General features: G+C 37.7%; 1 protein-coding gene across 2 annotated transcripts; it reads right to left on the reverse strand.

Moving 5' to 3' along the window:
- Positions 1–474: 474 nt before the first annotated feature.
- On the reverse strand, positions 475–22,694 carry nectin4b (nectin cell adhesion molecule 4b). Of its 2 annotated transcripts, none has more exons than XM_042498437.2 (11): positions 22,217–22,694; positions 17,233–17,433; positions 15,219–15,386; positions 11,403–11,681; positions 7,967–8,084; positions 5,705–5,856; positions 5,207–5,372; positions 4,027–4,102; positions 3,683–3,739; positions 2,228–2,428; positions 475–1,423 (listed from the first exon to the last, which is right to left on the reverse strand). In XM_042498437.2, exons 1-11 carry the CDS (start codon positions 22,266–22,268, stop codon positions 1,148–1,150), a joined length of 1,746 nt encoding a protein of 581 aa, XP_042354371.2. In that variant the 5' UTR covers positions 22,269–22,694; the 3' UTR covers positions 475–1,147. The 2 variants fall into 2 exon arrangements, with proteins under 2 accessions (XP_042354371.2, XP_042354370.2); XM_042498436.2 differs by having other exon boundaries at positions 475–1,459.

The raw sequence follows: 22,694 nt of genomic DNA on the forward strand, positions 1-22,694 counted from the left end.
CAATTTACACAACAATATATACACACATCTGATTGTTCATCAGTACAGAACGTTGCTTTACATTTCATCTTCTGCATGCTCTATCGTCTCTTCACTGCTGTGCACTGGTATGGCTTAAACCTGGTCATGGAAACCAGTTTGCTGCCATGAACACCCATTAACTTTCGTTGTGCACAGGCTTTTTGACCTTTTTGTAGTTGCAGGTGGCTGTTAATAGCACGATCATAAACACACAAGATGTCCTTTATATATATATATATATATATATATATATATATATATATATATATATATATATATATATATATATATATATATATATATATATATATATATATATATATATATATATATATATATATATATATATATATATATATATATATATATATATATATATATATATATATATATATATATATATATATATATATATATATATATATATATATATATATATATATATATATATATATATATATATATATATATGTATATATATATATATATATATGTATATATGTATATATTAATATTCATACATACACAAATACACATGCTGTTTTTTCCACTGGTACCTCCAAGATGAAAACAAAGTCCAGTTTAGTCTTGCCTTGGCTGAGCATTTGGAGCTTATAAATTGTGTCTTTGCCCTAAGTGTTTTTGATGTAAACGAGGCTCAGAGTTCATGGGGCCAAAGCAGTGGATGTTATATTCGGGCACTGCAGATAATATCGTAAACATCGGTAACCGGAACCAATATTCCTTGCACGTTCAATGGGAGACCTATCAGCGAAATAACTGGGGTCAAAACTTCACAATGAAGGGGCACCCTAATGGTCACGACCCAAAATGTCCCTGGTTCGTGTCTGGCTGGGGGACCTTTTACCTTATTCACCTCATTGCCAGCTGGCTAATAAAAGGCATAAAATTCCCCCCAAAAAATATTGAAAAATTTCACAGTTATCACAGGGTTGGGATAAAGTTTGATAAAATCAAAAAATTCACAAGCTAGATGCAAAAATATTTTTTTAAAGGTTTGGATTATTTTGGGGGCTAATAACCCAAAGAAGTCACTATGTACAAAATATGCACCCCATTAAAAAAGAATAAGGTCATTTTCAAAGCAGACGGACTTCCTCCCCTCTCATATTTTGGATGAAAGTCCGTGGTCTAAATGATTTAGTCCTTTGGGCTGCAGCAGAATAGCATTGGAGTGTGGCCTGGGCCTGAGGACCCCATTACTGTAGTAGAAGTGATTGGTGAGCGCCTCCGAGAGCTGGTAGGAGCTGCTGTCCTCCTCGTCCTCATGTCCCTCCGCTACCAACGGTGCTGGAACCCAGTCCTCTCCATGTCGGGAGTCTCCCTCTCTGACGTTGCCCAGGTCTGGTTCTCTGGGCCCGACGCCCTCGTCCTGCTGGGCCTTCAGGGGAACCAGGGAAGAGGGCAGACCTGAGTCCTGGTATGAACGGCATAAACACATATTACTGTTTTTCTGGTAGAAAAACAGCTAATATTACTGCTGTGTGTAGATATATTTTACAACTCTTTTTTTTAATCATTATAATCATCAAATTTTTTTTTAGCCAATATCTCCATCACCCTGCAACTCACAACAAAAAAAATCTACATTGATAAAAAGCACTACAGGTAACAGGAAAAATGTGTATTTTTGACTTTGGGGTGAACCGTCCCTTTATTATATTGGGAATTACTCAAAAAGGACACTACTAATCACTAGTGGTGTTTAAAAAACAGAGCAGAAATAAAAACTTTTCCACATCTTGGCAGTGTTCAGTGCAGCACTGCAGAGCAAAACATTTCCTGTAAAACCTGTCCTCATTGAGTGTTTAAGGCAGCCAATCAGGACCATATCAGGTAATAATGCATTCACTGGAGACTGAATTTGACCTTCCTCTGTGTACACTTTATATTATTTTGTACATAAACTAAAGAAAATGTGATAATTTGAGAGGGTCAGAGCTGCCCAGCAAAATATTTGTCTATAGTAAAACAAATTACAGTAGCTGATAGAGCAAAGGGGTTGTCTGTACTTTGGTCATGCGTGTTTCCAGTTTCTGCTTGTAATCCTTTGTTCTTTGTTCTAACTCTCCACAGTTTCTGATAGTGATGATGCAGAGTAAATTAAAAAAACACGATACCATACAACACATTACAAACGAAACCAATTGCATTTTTGCCTAATCTCTCGGATGCTGACACATACCAGTGACATGTTGCTGCTCTTCAGGTATGACTCCACCCTCCTCCTGCGCTCCTCCTTCTCTCCGTCCATCTCGGCTCCTCTCAGGCTCTCTCTGCCATCGTGCCAGACAACTGGACGTCCCAGTTCGTCCACCTCCACCCCTCCTGGAGGCCCCCACTTCCCACCCAGAGTGGACTGGCTGCCTCTGTAGCTGGGTCGCTCCTACAGGTAGGGAGGGGACCCAGACGTTTTTAACACTGATAACAACTGTTTGGTTAAAATCTTGTTGGCTTCATCAGTGGCTTTTAAATCATACCATGTAATATACTGTAGCACTGAGTTACTGTGTGTTATAATTAGGGCTGAAACAAACAAATATATTTTCATTGTCACTTATTTTCCCCTTTACTCAATTAGTTGTTTGGTTCAGAAAATGTTTTTTGTTTTTGTTTTTTTAAATGTCTATCAGTGTTTCCCAGTTCCCAAGAAAATGTTCTTAGATGTCTTGTTTTGTCCACAACCCAAAGATACTCAGTTTATTGTCATAATGGAGTAAATACACCAGAAAAAAAATCATGTTTAAGAAGCTGGAATCACAGAATTTACCTTTTTTTTCTCTTAAAAATTACTCAGATTTATTGATTTTTAAATTAGTTAGGGATGGATTTAATGTTAACAACTAATGTATGGAACTGTCTACCAAGTGCATTGAAAATGCAACCCAACTTTATTGTTTAAGTATTAAATCATGGCTAAAAGAGAAACAACATTGTTCTCATATTTAATACCACACTACTTTGTGTGGATGTATTTCTGTGTATGGACTGGAGATTTATTTTATGTGTTTATTTGTGGATGTATTGTGTGTATTGTTTTACTGATGTTTTAATTTTTTCTGTGTATGGGTAATTTTATACATATTCAATCTTTTTTTTAAGCCTCTTGTGGACATGTGTTGCAAATGAGTGTTTTGCTACAAATGATAAACACAGAGCATCTGGATCGTTTGCATAAATGTACATTGCTATGGCTATTTCTGATGTTATATCCATATCAAATAAACTAAACTAAAAAATAAACTAAACTAAAAAAAAAAAAAAGTTAAATTTTTGGGTTGAATTTGACTGTTATTATTTAAAATAGGAATATTAAGGATTTACCTCAGATGTTCCTTGCTGTCGGGATGGTAAAATTATGACCATTTTTTTTATTATCATAGTAGTAGTAGTTGTAGTATTAGTATATCGTGATAAATTATTACTTTGAATATTTTTCTTATCAATCAATTAATTATATAGTCTCTAAAATAGATTTTTAAAAAAAATGCATTTCACAGTTTTCCAGACCCTAACGTGACATCTTCATATTGCTGCTTTTGTTTTATCAAAATTCCGAAACCAAAAGATTTTTAGATATTAGAGGAAACACCATATATTTACATTTCAGAAGCTAGAATCAGCATTCTGACAAACTCACCAAAGACTGGCTACTTTTCATTCGGCTGTCAACTCTGAGCAGAGCGTAATCTTCTGCCTAACATAAAAAAAAAAAAGAAAACAGAGAAAGTTGGTAAGCATGAATGAATGCAGAAGATAAATAAAATGAATCACTCAGAATGAGATATTAATAATAAGCACTGCATGTTATTTGTTTAAGCAGCAGCAGCCTGTAATCATTGGCCTACACAGCAGACATGGCTGCTGCGTTCCCTGCCGCTCCACCCAGCTACGCTTAGGCGGGCCGGGTGTGTCGACCTGGTTTCTCTGAACCATGCAGGTTATTGTTCTCAGCCAAGAGTGTGTATTTGTGTGTGTCTGTACCGGCACTCTGGGGTCTGTGCTGACAGAGTTTAGTCTCCTGATGGAGGCTTGTCTGGAGAAGCTTTGAATTTCCTCCCTGGGCAAAAAAAAGACAGCACATTCAGAAAACAGACCAATTTAAAGGAATACTTCGCCTGAAAAATTAACATTTGTGTATCAATTAATCAGCTCGTTACCTTTAATTCTGGAAGAAAACTTTGCTTTTCTCGCATGCCTCCATGGTGAAAGGAGAATCCAAAAAAGGCAAACATGCCTCATGAACTGAAGTTATGGGGGTCCACTTTTAACAACAGTTAAACTATATCAAAACAAGTCCAGTATAATCCAAGTCTAATTTATCTTGTTGTATTTCCAAAATCAGTGCATTTTCTCTATAATGTTATGATTTTTGGGTAGTACTGAGTACTGAGCATACGACTGGATCAATGACACTTGGAGTATACTGCTCGAGGTGTGTGAGAGTTTGTAAACAGATTTTTTTCATATAGTTTTGCTGTTGGAGAATATTTTTTTGGATTCTTCATTCACTGTGGAGGCATGAGAGAGAGAGAAAGTTTTCCTCACAAATTCAATATCAAACAGGAGTGCTGTAGAAACATGGTGCGGTTATAAAACAACGGACCCCGGATACAGATATGCAAAGGGCCCCACCACCACCCAGACTTTGTGGGGGTTTTGCATCTCTTTGTCATCATTTTGTATTTCCTTGGACTTATCTATGTGTTTTTGTTCTAGTCTGGGTCTTTTTGGGTAATTTTGTGTCATTTTGCAGTAATTCTGTTTCACTTTATAGTAATTTGTATCTCCTTGTGATTGTTTTGTGTTGCTTTGCAGTCTTGTGTCTCTTTGTGGTTGTTAAGCCTGTTTTCATAATATTTTGTGTCTAGTTGCAGTTCCTTTGCATCTCTTTGTGGTCATTTTGACTTTCTACATGGTTGGTAGCTGTTAATTCGAGTGACATTTTACATCTAAAGGTCTGGGGCCCCCAGGCCAGTGCCCAGTAGGTTCATTTAGAATCCCTCCAAGTATACAAATGGTCAAGGCTCCTGAGAAGTATCCCTAAAAACTGCAGTTTACACCAAAAAAATTCCAGCTGTTGTCATAGTCTGCGTAATAAATAAATAAGTCTTTTGAGCTTTCTCTCTACATGGCTTTTTCAAGAAAATGTGAGTCAGCTTACGTTTTTTCGCTGAGCTCCCTCGCAAGCTTTTTGTTTTTCCGTCGATGGTAGCGGTTGACCAGCAGGACAACCAGGACCAGGACCAGGACCAAGGCTCCGGCTGAGGCACCGATAATTATCAGAAACAGGTTGTCCTTCACAAGCTCGTCAATGTGTTTTGATGTCCCTGAAAGAAAGATGAGGACAGGAAGCCATTTGATGAATGCGTCTCACACAAACACTTTCTCACAGCAACAATTGTGGCATGTTTCAGATCAAATTTGATCCTGATTGATTTAAACAGCATCTGTTCATGCCTTCTATCCATCACAAGGGGGCAGCAAATTTGCACAATTACTCCAAATCAAAAGGAGAATTTACTCAGTATTTTGTTTTTGTTTAAAACTTAAGCTGTTTCATGATTCCAAGTATCCGTCCTCTCATTTCCTCCATCTTCAATACCAACATACAACATAAGCTATACTAGCAGGACAGCTAACAAGGATGAAATGAATATACCTGCTACTGTCATCGTGTAATCTATTTTTCCCACTCCAACGCTGTTTGTGACCATGCACTCATAGACCCCACTGTCATTCATGCGGAGGGCCCGCCCAAAAACAAGTTTTCCTCCAACCACAGACGTCCCATCTGGCAAAGCTCCTCCTCTCCTGTGGACAATCAGAGCAAAAAATGTCAGCGATGTTTCATAGAGGTAACCATACGGAAACCTGTGACTCACTGCTTGAAACAATAGCCATGACTCACTTTGGTGACGAAAGTGAATGAAGTGCAAACCTGTATTCCAGTTCAAACTACTTCTGTAGAAGTATCACACACAGGTATTTAATGTGAAATGAAACAGCAGCATGAAATGCAGCAACTGGCTTGCATCAAGGAAGTGTTTCAGCTAAAATAAACACTACACAGGATCAGGTTCACCGCAGAGTGTAACCACCAATTCGCTCGCACCTGAATCAAAACCTGCTGGGCTTACAAGTGGCGCCCATTGATCTGAATAGACCAAATAAACACTAGGTTTGGGGGATTTAAGCAAGTCCGGCAAGTCCCACACAGTGCAGCTGAAGACATCACAGGCCACATAATGGAGAGCCAGTTTCTGATCGGGTCCACTGAGAGGGGTCATGTTGCCCTGGGTTTCACTGTGCCGCAGCAGCTATTTAACTGCTGCTTTACCCCCCAAACTGGAGCCGGCTCAGATTTCTTTTTTCAAAACCCCACCTAGCTTCTCTAACCAGCCCTTTATAAAAGAGTCTCAGGTGGAGATTGCATCTGACACAGAGGAGATGGTTGAAATTGATACAGATAAAGTGAGTGCGCCACCTTTAGCAGCCACAAAATATTCTTATCTGTTTTGTTGAATTATAAACTTTGTTGATTGAATCTTTGAGAGTGAAATATCACAATACGCCAGTATTCACATTTTATTTATTAGTTGTATCTTCATGTTTCACTGATTACCACAGAATTAGAGTGTATTTGTGGCAGTAGCTGATGATGGGTAAGTGGGTGTGGGGGGAAGCAAACTTTTGTTTTTGTTTTTTGTTTTTCCTTTAAATCTGTGTCCCCTCTCTAAATTTGGAGGATTTTGCGGGTCTGTGAGTGCAGCGCAGGCAGAGCTCTTCATGAGTTTTTTTTTTTTTCCTCAGCAGCAGCTTGTGACTGGCGGGGAGGTTCATTGATCTGTTGATCAATTCACAGCTGATCAGATTAGATCAATGGATGAGAGGAGCAGCTACCGCAAGTGAACGCAAACCTTTGGACCTGGCAGAATGAACCGTTACGTTTCAACTGACATTCTACTGCTCCATATGTGACCCGAGTGCACTCTGCGCTCCGAGAATGTGGTGCAGTGAATAATTCAACAATATATATATTTAAAAAACGCTCCATATGAACAGTCCAGTGCCAAAAGTAGGAAATTCATTTGTGGTGGCAAATGTTTTAAGCGAGGCAGGTCGCCACAAATGAATGCGTGGGAAACCCTATACTTACCTTACAGCCATAAAGTGGTATCAACCTCCTCATCTAATTCTTCACAATAAAGTAAATAACTACATTCCCCAAAGTATTTATTTAACAAAAACTGAAAACAAGCATCTCTGGGTTTGAACACTGCTTGTCCACACAGGATGAGTTTGTACTGATGAAAACGCCAAATGGTCTGCAGAGTTGAAAGCATTTAATCCACAATAATCTTAATATTTCAAGATTGCCTCATGGCTGAAATATTTTTCACTCAGCACACAACATTTGATCATTGTGTGCTCAGTCATAGCTGTAATGGCTGGTACAGTGTCTCTAATTTAAGTACAGACCCTGTGTTTTACCAAGCATTAGAGTGATATTTAAAGCATGGCACTATGATTAAGTGCTTAGCATGTGTCTCCAGCTCTTCCTTGCGTCGCGCTCTCCCTCCCTCGTGTGAAAATATCTCCCTCACCCCTTTTCTAACTGCGAATTGTGCAACACGACACCATAGCTTTTATTTGGCAATGAATTGAGCCAGAGAGAGGAAGGTGTCCTCCTTTAGATTCAAGCACACTTCTTTGTTGTTCGCGGGTGTGTAGTCCATGTACATGCACATTTGAGGCTTATGTATGTTTTGAGTCACATTCCAGTGCCATGTAAAGAGCCATTTAGCAGTGCAGATAGCATCACAGTGGGGTGAATCAACATGTATTTGTCAGATTCTTGCAGGCAGCCAGTCAGAGATAAACTGTAAAAATGTATGAGCAGCAGACAGACTGGTGTTGGTACCTTGACCAGGTGATGTTCTCAGGTTTGGGGTTTCCTCCACTGCTGCAGACCAGCTCAGCTTTCTCCAAACCAACATACCAGTTTCCTGTACCAGCATTGATGTTGGCATCTGGGGGATCTGACAAAGAAATACGGACAAAAACATATTCAGTTGTATGCTGCATGGTTTGTCTTTATTTGTCTAAAGACAAATAGAACCAACACAATTGGTTATGGCCTACTCAACATTAATACACTGATAAAATCTGCAGAGGTTAGACAAAGTCATTGTTTTTTAGTATGTCACAAAGAGTTCCCAATACCTGGCTATGAAGTCCCAAGTCAAGTCCTAAACTTTGCATTTCAAGTTGTTATGCACCAAATGTAATACCATTTTAACAGTAACAGTCAGTAGATTAAATTTATACAAATAAGGAGTTTGTTCTGGTAAAGTCATTCATGTGACGAAATTGCTATTCCATGTAATTTCTGAGTTTAGTGTTGTTGCATAATGCTGATGACAGCAGAGACATTCGCTCTGAATTTGACAACCCCAGTCATTATCTAATCTCTGTCTGCTGGTCTGCATGACCAGACAGATCTTTTTCTCCTGCATGGGATTGGCTGGCAGATTGATTCAAGTAGCTGGTGGGAAAATTAAAAGTTGATTTGCTGCATAATTATTTTTTAGAATGTATGTTTGCATATGGATAGATGGACAGATAGACAGATAGACAGACAGATAGACAGATAGATAGAAAGAAAAAATAATGTAATAATATAAAAATATCAAGACAAAAGTTGTCATGTTAACTCAGGCAACCATGCACTGCTGTCAGAAATAATCATTGCCTAATGTAATCATAATAATTTATACACATAATAAAATTTGACATTATTACTACTTCCACCTTTAGTAACACAGCATGCTGCAGCTCTGTGTGTGATTTCAAATGTATCAAAAAGTGGAAAACTAGGATGTAATATCAATGTTAAAAAGGCTATACTGCTGTTGACTGTTGTGTTTTTATGTCACAAAAATGTCTCAGATATACAAACTCCTGATCTAAGATTTTAGTTTCAAAATGCTGCTGTTTAGCTGTGAAGTTTCCAAAACATTTCTTCCCAGATTCCCCTCGAGGTTTGGGTCATAGAGGGTGTAGATTGACAATGCCCCCCCCTCCCCCAAATGTTAGATGGGTGATTACGACCCTGCACCGGACAAAGAGCAACTGTTGACCACTGAGGGAACTGAAGTTTAGGAGGCTTCTCTCTGACTGCAGCGACAGTAATAGTGGAAGATGAAGCATTACTCACTAGAGTGAACCTTCCCAGCAACCTGCCAATATTGTCTAATGTTTAATCCACTGCCACCCATTTATTTCTTCAATAGGACAGTTAAGCTACACAAACATTTCTATCAGGGCAGCTGGAGGGAAAAAATGTCATTGGATAAACTAGCAATCAGCAGAAGGAGCTAAAGAAATGTGTCTTACTGTGTCCTGAATATATACTGTTTATTACATACTTGTGGGTGCTCACGGATGCAAAAACCTAAATAAATTGTGGATGTTTGTAAAACTACTCCTGTAAGATCTAATGAAACAAAAAATACATCTAAATGTTCAGCTCAAACAATTTCAAACAATTATGAAAATAAAAGTAAAGTAATATGATATATACATACACATATGGAATACATATACTTTCATATTAAACGGCTGATACATTTTAAAGAAGGCCCAGTTTGACTGATGAGATTATTATATCATTTAATCCTGTATAAAATCAGTATGCAGTATGGCTTGGGAACACTGCAATTGTGACTGTTGTCAAGTGTGGACTGAGGGGTTTTTGGACTGAGGGGTCACGCCACTTGCACGAATGTCTGCCTCCAATTTGAAACTGCACCAACATGGTGGCTCATTCGGAAGCTTTCGCTTGAATAAAAATAAATAAATAAATAAAAAAAAGAGCTCACCAAAATGTGTTTCTGATAACATTTGAGGAAAACACGTCATGACAGTGTTGAATCTATCCTCATGATTAGTTGCTTCCAGTGTCGCTGGGTTATGCCAGACGCCCCTGATTTGCATAAAAGTAGCCTAGATTCAGCTTTATTCAAATGAGTAGCAGACACCCTAGCTCTACAAAAGCAATGTTGAGCTACCAAAATGCATTGCACAGCTGCTTAAATAGAGTGCCCCAGGAATGACGTTTTTCTGTAGCGTCAGCCTGGTTCCCTCGTCAGAAAGCCTACGGGATTATTCTATTGGATTTTAGATCATTGCAGAGTAAGCTCTGTGGTAAACAAACGTTTATGATACCTACACATTTTGTTCAGCAACATAATTTTCGCAAATTAACACCACTATGATTCTTTAAGCCTGAAAGCAATTGCCAGAGGCAAAAAGCTAATGTAAACCTATAAAAAAAAACTACATTGCGTTCGCATGACTTAACATTGCCACCACACGCCGTGTTCAGCACGGCTTGGCATTATGATGTTTTGCAGTCTCATTTAGCCACTTGTAGCGCTTCTTTTTTCTAGACACATAAAAGCTTTAACGTTCCTGAGTGGGGTATTTACTGATGAAGTTTATGTCGTGGAACAAAGCGTTAAGGTTGCTTCATCTCGTGTTAACCACAGACTTTATTTCAGGCCTCTTACCAAAAACCCATTCAAAAAACTAATTGACTCCAACATAATGGAACCAGAGGTGCTGAAAGTTTGGGTTTTAGGACTAATTTTTCTGGCACTCTATGGACAATAACTAAGAAGTTTGGAAATGACTGATTATGTGGACACATACAGTAAGTGTCATTAGATTACATAGATATCTTAGTTTACCATTTAAGTCAAAGGTTAGGTTAGCTCAGGCTGATGAGCCTGCACACTACTAACCTAATCGAGTCCTGACGTCAAGATCAACAACCTCATTGTTATTTACATTTTTCTATGTTCTGAGTGGAAAAGGCCTTTAACAATTAGGACATGTTGCTATCCAGGAAAAGCACACCTGTTGCTAATAATAATTAATCAACGGCTGCATTCCACAGCTCTGGTGTGATTCACTTCCTGACACACCTAAACGAAACAACTGATCATAAATGTTATTATTAGTTACACTTGTTTTTGCAATTGAATCTTTCCTACTGTGAGTCAAACACTGAGCCAAAATTAATACAGCCTCCAGACATTCTCAGCAGATTTTGAGTATTTTGTGTATTTATTTGTGTATACTAACTACAACACATTGCAGGATGACATGAGTACATACTGTATACAGTTCCTTCCACTGATGTTTAACTCAACCTGTAAGATTATTTCTGCATTGAGACAAGCTCTATTTTAAAGAAAATATAAAAATATTACTGCAAGTAAATCTGCTAGCTTCTGCTGCATTAATAGTCTCCTTTGGCCTTAAAATACAGCATCATTCCCAGCTGTACTCACAATGAACCTCCAGGTTGTTTGGGATCCTGCGCGGCTGCTCCAGGCCGGGATGCCACACCAGACAATCCAGCTTCTTCCCATTCATGCTGCGCAGGGGGTGCAGGGAGTAGTAGCTGGACACAGACCCACCCTCGTTGGTGCGGTTGTTGGACTGGCCTGGCAGGTCAGTGTCCCAGGACAGACGGGGAGGTGGGCGGCCCACGGCTCGACAGGAGGCAGCCAAACGAAATGACTGGCCCTCCACCAGGATTACAGGATCCAGGGAGAAGATGGGTAATACTAAGAAAAGAGGAGGAAAAGGAACAATTTAGAGGCATTATACACACAAGAATATGTTTTGCTTGTTGTTACTTCACTTGGATGTTTGAGCTTCACTGAGATTAATATTTTAGTTTGACACTTGAAGGATTTTTTCACATCAATGTTCTGAAGTTGAAACATTTCTCTGCATTCATCTTAAATCTGAGACCAAAACGAGAACATTTTTGCGATAGGATTTTGCGATATCACAAATAGTTTGGCAGTCAGTCATGTTCCAAAATACAACCTGTGCACATACACTGACAATAGACTTCACATTAAAGCAAAGAAACTTTGTAGTTATCACTTTAACTTTTGAAGAGAATATTTTCATATTCATAGATTTTGAATTTTCAAGGTAAATGATTAGACGTAACTTTAAGAATTTTTAATGAGATAATTACATTTTTTAGCACATCAAGCAAAAAAAATATTCAAAGCAGAGATTTGTATACATACCATGTCATTCATTTTCTAGAGGTATAAAATCCTTCGAATTGTTCTTTATTTAGTTGTTTGGATAAAATAATTATCTGACTATAATGACTTTTTTAAAAAAATAATAAAAACTACAGATTTTTTTTACTTTTAATGAGTAAAATAATGTGCTTACTAACCTTTTTTTTTCCTTTATTCCTCCACAAACTGAAGATAGTTGAACATGGATATCTGTTTAATTATTTATTTATGCTTTATGCTGTACAATTATACTTATTATAGGTCCTAGGGTTTTTTTCAGATTTTGTATTATCTAGCTTTTATAAAAGTGTGATTTCTGTGTTCTAAAGCTAAAAAAACACAATAAAAATAGTATTATCATTAACAAAGATGAGCTCCACTTGTGTAATTCCCATCCCCTGCAATTACTGCATTAAGATTTAATTAATACTTCCTAAAGCTTGCTCAAGGCTAATTTGTCCTTACCTAAAATTACCTTAAGTGTCTGTAATTAGATCCATTAAACCTGGACGTCACTAAATGTTTGTGTCATTGTATCTAAGAAACAAGTCTGTGCAATAAGCTCTTTAAGATCTTATTGCTAAAAGATTCAGATAAGAATATTGTTATGAAAAGGGCCCTAAATACATACAGGAACACGAGAAGCCCACAATAAAAAAAAACAAGGTACCACCAGGATCTGACTGAGGAATCCACAACAGATGATAGAGAGCAACAGTGAAACTAAAAACATGAATCATGTGGAGAACCTCAATTTTCAGATACAGGATATTAACTAAAAACCTAACCAAGTCATGATTGTGCAGAAAAAAACAGTCTTTCAAAACCATGTGTCAAATGTCACCTGTGATATTTTCACATATATATACATTTGTGTTTTGTTATTCTTTGTCACCAACTGGTTTGACACGATAGTGATTCACACCCGGCTCATTGAGGTCTTTGCTGTTGTAAACACCTGCAAAGTCTCTCTATTGGTATTTGGATTATTAACGCAGAAGACAAAACCGGTAGTTAGCATTAGCGGAGATAGCCATTATGGATTAACAGACAAAGCAAAGGGCACCACCTGTAAGACTCAAACTTTATAAACACAAACCCCAAAATACATGACATCACAGTACCACCCATCTGTATTTCACTGACAGGTGATATCTGGGAAGAGATCTCCAGGGAAACTATCCTGCACACTACAAAAAAAAAAAATCCCAAGTGAAAAGAGATGACAGTGACATATGGCCAAATAAAGCCAACCGAATAAACCCTGAAGCAATCCCTTAGAAATCAATGAGTTGACCAAAAGAAAAAAAAAACAAAAAACAGACTTTTAGATCCATAACATAATGGAAAAATGCAGCAGATAGTTCTAATGAAAGAGATTATAATGCACATGGAGAATTTATATGTAGCTCATGGATTAAATATTTAATAGTTAATAAATGTTTTTTGGTTTGAGGAGTCGTGAGAATTCAGCGCTGGAGGTTGTCAGTTACTAGTGTGTGTATTTCTGTTGGTTCATGTGATCTGTGGCGTGTTGGGACAAGCTCACGACTGAACTGTCAATGTTTATGATGATGACTGGCAGCAACATGAAAAAGTCATTTAGGACCGAACTGATAGCAGCGCTGCAGGTTTTACTTGAAAAGGGATCCAATGGTGGTGCCACTGAAATCATGATACAATGTATTTATCTTAGCTAGTGATAAAAGAAGGAGATCCAAAATATTCTCTTTACTTGCACTTAATTGACCTAATATTGTGTATTGTATATTATTTCTGTTTATCCTTACTGCGATTTTACGGTTGTTAATTTTGTCCACTCTGTCTAATCAACATCTATTGCATTTACTCTATGTGAATCTAAAGGAATCCAAGGATAGAAGGCATAAAGCCCTGCACTGCATGCGTTTAATTCGGATTTATTGCTCCTATCAGATTTTTTTGTTTGGTTGTTCTCATTTTTTTTTTTAAATGTGGCCAATAGCAGATTCCAGTGTGAATTGTCACGGTCATAGACTGTATAAAATAATGGACATAGCTACCATGATGTCACCCATTGGAACCAGAAGTAAACGAATTTGAATGAGAGGGAAGAGCTGTGGATGATCAAGACTCTAAGTGACCCTGCCGTTAATTATGTTATATAAAAAATGATCCTCCTGTACAGTTGTCATGAAGGAGTAAAGTGGCTATTGTACATACATTTTGTGTTCTTTATATTCTGTGATTTTTTCATTTTATATTTTTAAATTGCGTCTACATTTTTATGTCTTACACTATTTAAATTCAATATTTTTATTCTTCCTTTTGTTAAATGTTTTGCACCAAAACACCAAGTCAGATTCCTTGTATATACAAATGTATTTGGCAATAAAACCGGATTCTGATTCCGATTCAGGCTATAAACATGTTTGTATTCATATGAAAGTGACCCCAATTTGAATTAAAAAGATGTGATTTGTGCTGTTCACCCTGTTATGAAAAACAAACAAACAAACAAACAAACAAAAACAGATCTGACTCACATATGAGCAAAAGAAAAAAAAAGAACAATTTCGTGCCAATTGCCTGCAGTTTGAACACAGACAAATATGGGCCTATGTAAAACATTTATTTGACTAGGAAAATCATCACAAATTAAATCAAACCGTGCATCTTTAATAACAAACACCATCTGCACATTGCCAATGTTTTAGCAGATCACCAATGTACCTTATTCACCAAAGAAAACCATCTATTTTTGTTAAAAGCAGGTTTGGGGCACAGTATTACATTTGACCTTTTCTGTATTGTCCACTCAGTATTAAGCAGGTATATGAAAAAATGCTGAACGATAAACTAATAAAACATAAAACCAATATTCACTTTTTGCTTTTCACCCACTGAAACCTTAAATATGCAGTCAGTGTCTGTGGCCACGTCTGCAGACCTGCTGAATTTCCCCTTTTCTTCTATGAAGATGATTACAGTTTAAACATCATTACAGCAGCTCTGATAGGATTAGGAAGGTATGGGAGAAGAGAAGAAAAAGAGAGAGGGGACAGGGATGACTCTTACTCCAAACTGTGAGTGTGATGTGCCTCTCAAAGTTCCCGTTGGGGAAGGTGGAGATGTGGCAGGTGTAGCTGCCCTCGTCCGACTCCTCTGTGCTGGGGATGAGCAGAGCCGAGTTCCTCGTGGGGTTCCCACTCTCGAACCTCACCCTGCCAGAGTAGCGCCCGAACTCTTAAAGCCAAAACAAAGACTTCAGGTCAGGACAGATAATATGAATATATGATCGTTTACAAAGCTCAAACACACACAAAAAATACATATGGAAACAAAATCTTCCCAATGAGAAATTGGCTACTTTACGGAGGCATTTACTTTAACAAAGGAAAATAGATTATTAGGTTTTGGCAAAATAAAACAGCATTTGAACAACATTTATCTAATGACATCACAACCCCACCCTCCAGACAAATAATCCAGGTGTAAACTGAGCAGTCTCCTGGTATGATCTCATTTCAAATTACACTGTAGTGCACTGTTGCCAGATTTGTTAATCTTTCATCACAGAGCTTCGATCCAGTAACGATGATCACAAAAAAGGTGTGATGGTTATCAGTTATCAATCATTGCATGTCAAGCTCAGCCTGTCGATCATAATGCTCAGACGAGAGGATTTATTATAGGCTGTTGTAATGCTATTACTGACTGCTATCAGTGATGATAAGCATCATATATATGGGTTAGTAAGGGCCTTCCACACCTACTGTTAGGTTAATGTCAAAATTTCTGCCAGAAAGGGACACAGGACTTTCAACCATGAGACCAAAGGTCAAGTCCCATGCAAGATCAATATTTACATCAGACCGTGGTCTTTTTCTAAACCTAACCAGGCTTTTTTTTTGGCACCTAAACACAAGAAAGTAAAAGTGAAACCTAAGGAACTAGTAGGTCATTGAATGTGAGTGTGTATAACTGCAGCTGTAGCAGCTACATGACCTGTCCTCTAGCTACATGACTCACCCACTATATTTACATGTCAGCGTGCGATCAGCCCTCTCTCCTTGGCCCAGAAGTCCCAACAAAATTTCTAATATAGCAGTTAGCTAGATAGATTTTAGTATTAAATCAAAAGAGGGGTGGTTAAAGCTAGGGTAAGGATAGTAGGAAGGCTACATGTCGCTACTTATGAGGTGAATTATGTTTTCATGTATCATGGATTATAAAGTAGATTATTGCTACATTTGGCCTTATATTTGTTAACTACAGTGTCACGCTGCAGCAGGGCTCAGATAACCATCAAACTGGTGGGTTTGTTTTGTATTAGTGGTGGGGGCATTTTTTGAGGGGAGCGTGTCGCGTATGCTACAAATGGAATATGGCTGCAGATGTACCAGTCTCATTGTATGGTCTAACAACATCCTGATTGGGTAATTTCTTAGAATATGGCCTAACTTTATGTTGAAGGAAACCGCTTGAATGGTCAAAAAGGAGTTCGGATCATAAGTCTCTCAAAACTGGACCTTGGACATAATTCACCATAAGGTACAAAAATCGATAAAATGATCAATGATGGTTTATCTTGAGCTCAGTGGAATGCAACAGAAGCTGAATTGATTTGTCATCATCCATAGAACGACTGTCATATGATTTTGTCGTTTTTACAGTGATTGCACTTCCCTATTATGAGCACAGCAGGTTTTAGGTCTCTATCAGAATTTGAAACTATAGCTCTTCTGCAGTGAAATAAAGAACCAAAATCTCGCATTTGAATTCAGAAATGTACATTTTAAGTGTGATATTACTTTTTCAAAGTACATTTGAAGGAGTTCTTTTGCTTTGATTTTTCATGTAACAGTAGTATTTCAGCAGTAAAACACTGTACTTTTCAGGTTGGTGTTATGTCTAAGGTACAATTCTTAAACAAAAGCTTGATAAAGACAGATCCTGGAGGTGCAAGGATGCATCAGAGAGTGACTTAGCTCATAAGAAGGAATGCTTACATTAGATTTCATGTCCAAACTGTAACTGTACATATAAAGTGCTCTGCAAACAGCCTTTTTAACTCTTTGCTGCAGCCTACCTGTGTGTCCATCCATAAAGTGAGCAGTGATTATCTGGTCCTTGCTGCCATCTGGGAGCTCCTTGTACCAGGTGACCTGCACCACCTTCTCCCCTGCCTGCACCTGGTAGTGACAGGGGAGCCTGGTCTGGCTCTCTGCGAACGAGCGCATGGAGGTGACGGGCTCAGGAGGCTCCACAAAGTCAGCCTGCACACACACAACTGAGGAGAGAGGGTTTCATCAGATAAAGATGAGGGATTGTAAGAGGTTTGTGGAGAGTAAGGTGCTTAAAAATTTGTCAGTTAATTGATAAGATTTCTTAAGGTTGTGTTCGGTTTTGTCTATATCCCCGCCTCAATCTATGCATTTCCTGTTAATGCCCTGTTTTTTATTTACTTATTTTTTTGTACTGCCCTTTGCACTCACTAAAAAAGCAGTAGCTATAGTGGCTCTCTGAGAATGCAGTTGAGAATGAAGAATGAAGTCGTCATTTTTATCTTAAAGTTAAGTTTCATGACTGTATCTTCCACGGATGAGACAGTATGGTATTTACAAAAATCTGCTGACAGACAGATGGACATATAAACACCCGTCAAAATAATCAAATCATGTTCTGTGGTGCGTCAGGCTACAATAGTTGCCACCAGGACCACAAACATCCCAGCTGGTAAAAATCTACTGTGGACACTTAAGAGGATCAAAGTCATTGGTATTCTTCATATGGGCATCGTGAATATTGCTTCAAAATTTTCAACGTAATCCCTTAAATAGATGTGGGGTTTTTTTTAGTCTGGATCAAAGTGGTGGACCGACCAAACAACTGACCCTCATTGTCATCCGTAGTCATGCCTCTACCATAGCTCAAACATTAGCTTGTTCCAGCTTCTCAAATGTGAAGATTTGCCTCTTCATTTGTAATATAATTATGTTTGGGTTTTATACATTAGAATTAGATAAAACAATCAATTCATATTAACATCCTAAAACACCTTTCCTTTTTTACATATTTTATTTACTAATTTGCTTTAAAGAAACATTTATAGATCCATTTTTTGTACACAATGTTGTTTTTAAGATGGCAGGAGGCCCTGACGTTATCCCATAATGCATTCGGAAAAAGGCGATGTATACCTCAGACAGGTTTGTATATAAACACATTCACACCTATGGGCAGGCAGCAGTTCACCTAACCTGCTCGTCTGCTGGCATGCAGACATGCAGAATAATACAAACTCCACAAAGAAGGTGGAGGGATGGTTTGAACACAGGATCTTCACGCTGTGGGGCGACAGAGCTAATGACATGGACAATAGTGCTTTTATGTGTCTTTATGCTTTTCTCAAAAGCAGAAATGTTTCTCTGTTTGTGAGGTGTCTGTTTGGACGTGCTCAGAAAGAGAGTTTTTGTGTTATATGGTGGTTTAGGTGGTGTTTAAGAGCTTTTCCCACACTCTTATTTTAGATCCTTTACTTCATAATGTCCTGACAGTAAATGAGTCTGCTGTCATTGTTTTAGTGTTTCTGTCTAGGGGTCGACAGATTATCAGCCTGGCTGATTATCGGGGCCCATATTTGGCATTTTGCAGATTATCTGTACGGGCGTTTTATTTTAGTGATTGCTGATAAAACGTAATTAATGAAAAAGCTTGCATTTTACACTCAACCAGCACCAGGAAAGACAGTCTGCAATATATGCAAAGAACGTATCAGCATGGCAGGAACTTTTACTTTGTAAAACATTAGGGAGATATTTTCATTTATTAATTTTTTATATACATTTTCACTGAACTTTTCTCTTTTTTTAAGTTCTCATTAAGTACTAATAATCTGTATCCGCATCAGCCCTGAAAAAACAATATTGGTCTACCCCTATTTCTGTCTATGGTCGATTTATTAATTTTTAATATTATCAAAATAACTTACACTTGGACTGTTTTTTGTCTGATCACAGAACCCCTATTTCATCTCTCTTATTAATAAAAAAAAGTATTTTTCGTGTGTTACCCATTTAATATTTTATAAGATAAGACATTTCTATTGACATACAGGATGTTTTTATTCATTCTTCATGTGGTTGTTGCCTCGGGTATTTAAGAACTGGCTCTGCTTTTGAATTGATTTGATGTCTGACAGAAGTCCATGAGAAAAAAAACATTTATAACTTTTTCTCTTGTCTATGGACAGGAGGGAAATTCTACACAGTGGCACTGATTGTTACTCCATTTTTTACATTAATATTTAGTTGTAATTATTATTATTGTTTTAGTGAATCAATCATATTAAATATTGAGCAATAATAACTTTAATACACTGGCTTTGCCGTCTCATATCAGCAAGGTGTTATCCTATCAGAGCTGTCATCGGTGCCGACTAATGACTAAGACTGACTGTACCTTATCGCACCTGGTTAAAAGTCTACATCTAAGCGTGGGACAGACACACAAACATGAGTAAAAAGGGTGTGTGAGAGAATCGGATCTACAACTCAGAGAGGGAAAACCAAACATTTGCCCTTTGATTTGTGGGGTGTACACACTTTTTTCCCCTTGTGGTTACTGATTCATGAGCTCAATTAATGATTACACTACAGCCTATATGGGTCGAAGACTCACGCAGGTGAAATCCCACACAGTCTGTGCAAGGACGCATTGACAAAATTGTGACACAGTGAAAAGGGGAAATAGGTCTCACGCACACACACAGAAAATTTAAATTTGGCCAACAAAGAACTACAGTGTGAGTGACCTAATTGTGGAGGGAGAGAGAGTTTTATAAAAGAGCAACAGAAGAAGAACAGTTTGATCATTCATGCCAATAAAGAGAAGAGACAGAGGTAGACACAAGTGGCGTTAGAGGAAGGCAAAGAGAAATAATGACAGAAGTGAGAGTCAACACAGATAAACACTGAAGTGAAAGAAAGAGTTAAACACACACTCCACACGCTCACATTCTAGACAAACAGGGGCTGACTTGAGTCACAAGGCTGCCATACAAGCTTTTCTTGTTCACTCAGGATGACAGTAACTTTATCACACTTGTGGTTACAGGAATCAAGAAAAACAATAATCTAATATGTGGATTTGCTCTTTTAACCCGAGCAGCAAAGCAGAGGTTAACCTCGGCTAAAGACAGAAACAAAGAGCATTGACAGAATTAGTCACAAAAAAACAAGAGGAGGCAGGTTGGGCAATAAGTTCTGATTCATGTTGACTTAAAGTATGTGACTGAGCCACATTCTGTTATGCTGTGTCTTTCTCCACACCTGCAGGGACAAACAAATACACTACTGGGCCAAAAGTATGCGGACACCCAAACATTACAACCAGGAGTGATTGTTGAAAATTTCTTTCTAAAACCATCTGCTTCTTGTACAGCCTCCACTCTTCATGAGTGACAATCACAGGAGCTGGATGGTGTTAAGGAGGACAGGGCTCTGTGCAGGCTTGTCAAATTTTTCCACACCATTTCCTAATGTACCTGGCACAAACTGTCACCACAAGGTTGAAGGCACATTACTGTCTAATAATACCACTGTATGCTTTCAACTTTAGATTTCCCTTTTCTAGCTCTTTAAGTTTTTAATTTCATTTAAATGCACTTTTATTGTGTTTTGTTTTGTACTATGTCTCGCTGTATTGATGTTTTATTAAGAGCTCTTTAAATTGCCTCGTTGTTGAAATGTGCTGTATATATAAACTTGTCTTGCCTTACCTTACTGGAAATACCAAGATACGACCATGAAAAACTAATATAACAGTAGTCATTGGTGTCCAGATACTTTTGGCTAAAGAGTGTATGCTGTTGTAAAGAAACATCGACCTCATTATTTATGTATGTCATTTATCTTTGTTTATTTAACAGAGTGTTGGGAGGGTTACTTTTGAAATGTACAGATTTTTAGTATTTTATTTCCGTTAAAGAAATTTCACTTATTACATTTAATAACTTTCAGATTACCTTTCTAACAAATGTTTTAAACTGGACAATAAAGCTAAAAAGGTCCAGAGATAAGCTATGTCACAACAAGGCATTCCTGCGGGGCAAAATATTGAAAAATCAACAGAAGGACTGCTTTATTCTACATGTAAAGTTTTAACTAAAAACAAATCTACTGTATGTTCAGACATAACCACTTTGTAATTGTCAATATTTCAATTATTAACTGTAACTCAATTACATTTTCTCCCCAGCAACTGTAACTGATTACAATTACATTCATTATTATTTATTTACACTTAATTAGGGACTCCACAAAACAAGACACAAGAGACTGTTTAACTACAGAAAAAGGGAGATTAATACACCACCACACATCAAAAATAAGAATGGAATGCAGTGTGCCACGAATATCAGGTGTCCACATACTTTTGGTCATATATTGTATCCCCAGACAACATTATTTAGATAGTAACCATAAGAACAGACATATTTAGACGACACATATAAGCACAAAGATAGGCTGTGAAATAATATATTGATATTATAGGATTTCCCCTTTTAAAGTAGCCAAAAGTGTCACTAGTGTCACTGCCGAATATGAAAGCGGTATTTTCATGCACTATTATAGCAGCAGAAGAAGAACTGTAAGTTAATAAGAAGCACAATAAGGTCACTACTTAATTCCATCTTTGCGCCTTTTCATTGTCCTGTAAAGCACTTCTGTTTATTATTAGTAGAATATTATATACATATTATATGAATATGAATGACTCTGTAGAACAAGGAAAATATAGTTAACGTATATTTACGGTAACGTATATTTAGTTACACACAAACTGCAACTCAGTTTTAGGAATAGCTCATTACAGTCACTTGATGTGATGTATGATGTATAAGAAGCAAATACATGTACTTTTGACACTTTTTGCACAGAAAAGTCATTCTGAAACCCCCACAGCTTGACTAACAACAACCAAAAAGTCCATATCCAGAAAACGACGGTACAGACAGTGATAGGTTTTATAAAACAGTGAGGTGTCATGTAAATGAATGTAACAGAACTCACCAGCCAGTAAAAGCAGCGCCAGACACTTCGCCCTTTGACCGGTCAACTCCATCTTTAGTCCAAAAATGAAAGCTTTCTCTCTGAGCTGTTTAATCTCGTGTTATTCAGTTTTCATTGTTAATCTCTGCACATTAATGTTAGACAGGAAGCTCAGTAGTATAAGAATCCACAGCAGGTAGGCAGGTACAACAGGTGTTTCCTCTTCAAATCACACACGATGCTTAGAAAAGAAAAATTGTTGTCCACTCGTTAAAAACTGTTAAGCGCAAATTGTAAATGGCTTTAATTTAATTTCGAGTGCAAAGTTCTCTGCAGCATCTGTGGGAATAACCCAGCAGACAAAGTCAAAGTAAACAGATGAACCGAAACACTTGAACTGATATTTGAGCTCGCGCAGAAATGAAAAATAAAGCGTGTACCGACCACACAAAAAACCTGTAGGTTTGTCACGCACGCAGAGGAGCACCTCTAACACAGC

Source organism: Plectropomus leopardus, chromosome 12 (genome assembly GCF_026936395.1).
Source record: "Plectropomus leopardus strain MGB_pleo_1.0 chromosome 12, ASM2693639v1, whole genome shotgun sequence".
In the NCBI taxonomy this organism is placed as follows: Eukaryota; Metazoa; Chordata; class Actinopteri; order Perciformes; family Serranidae; genus Plectropomus; species Plectropomus leopardus.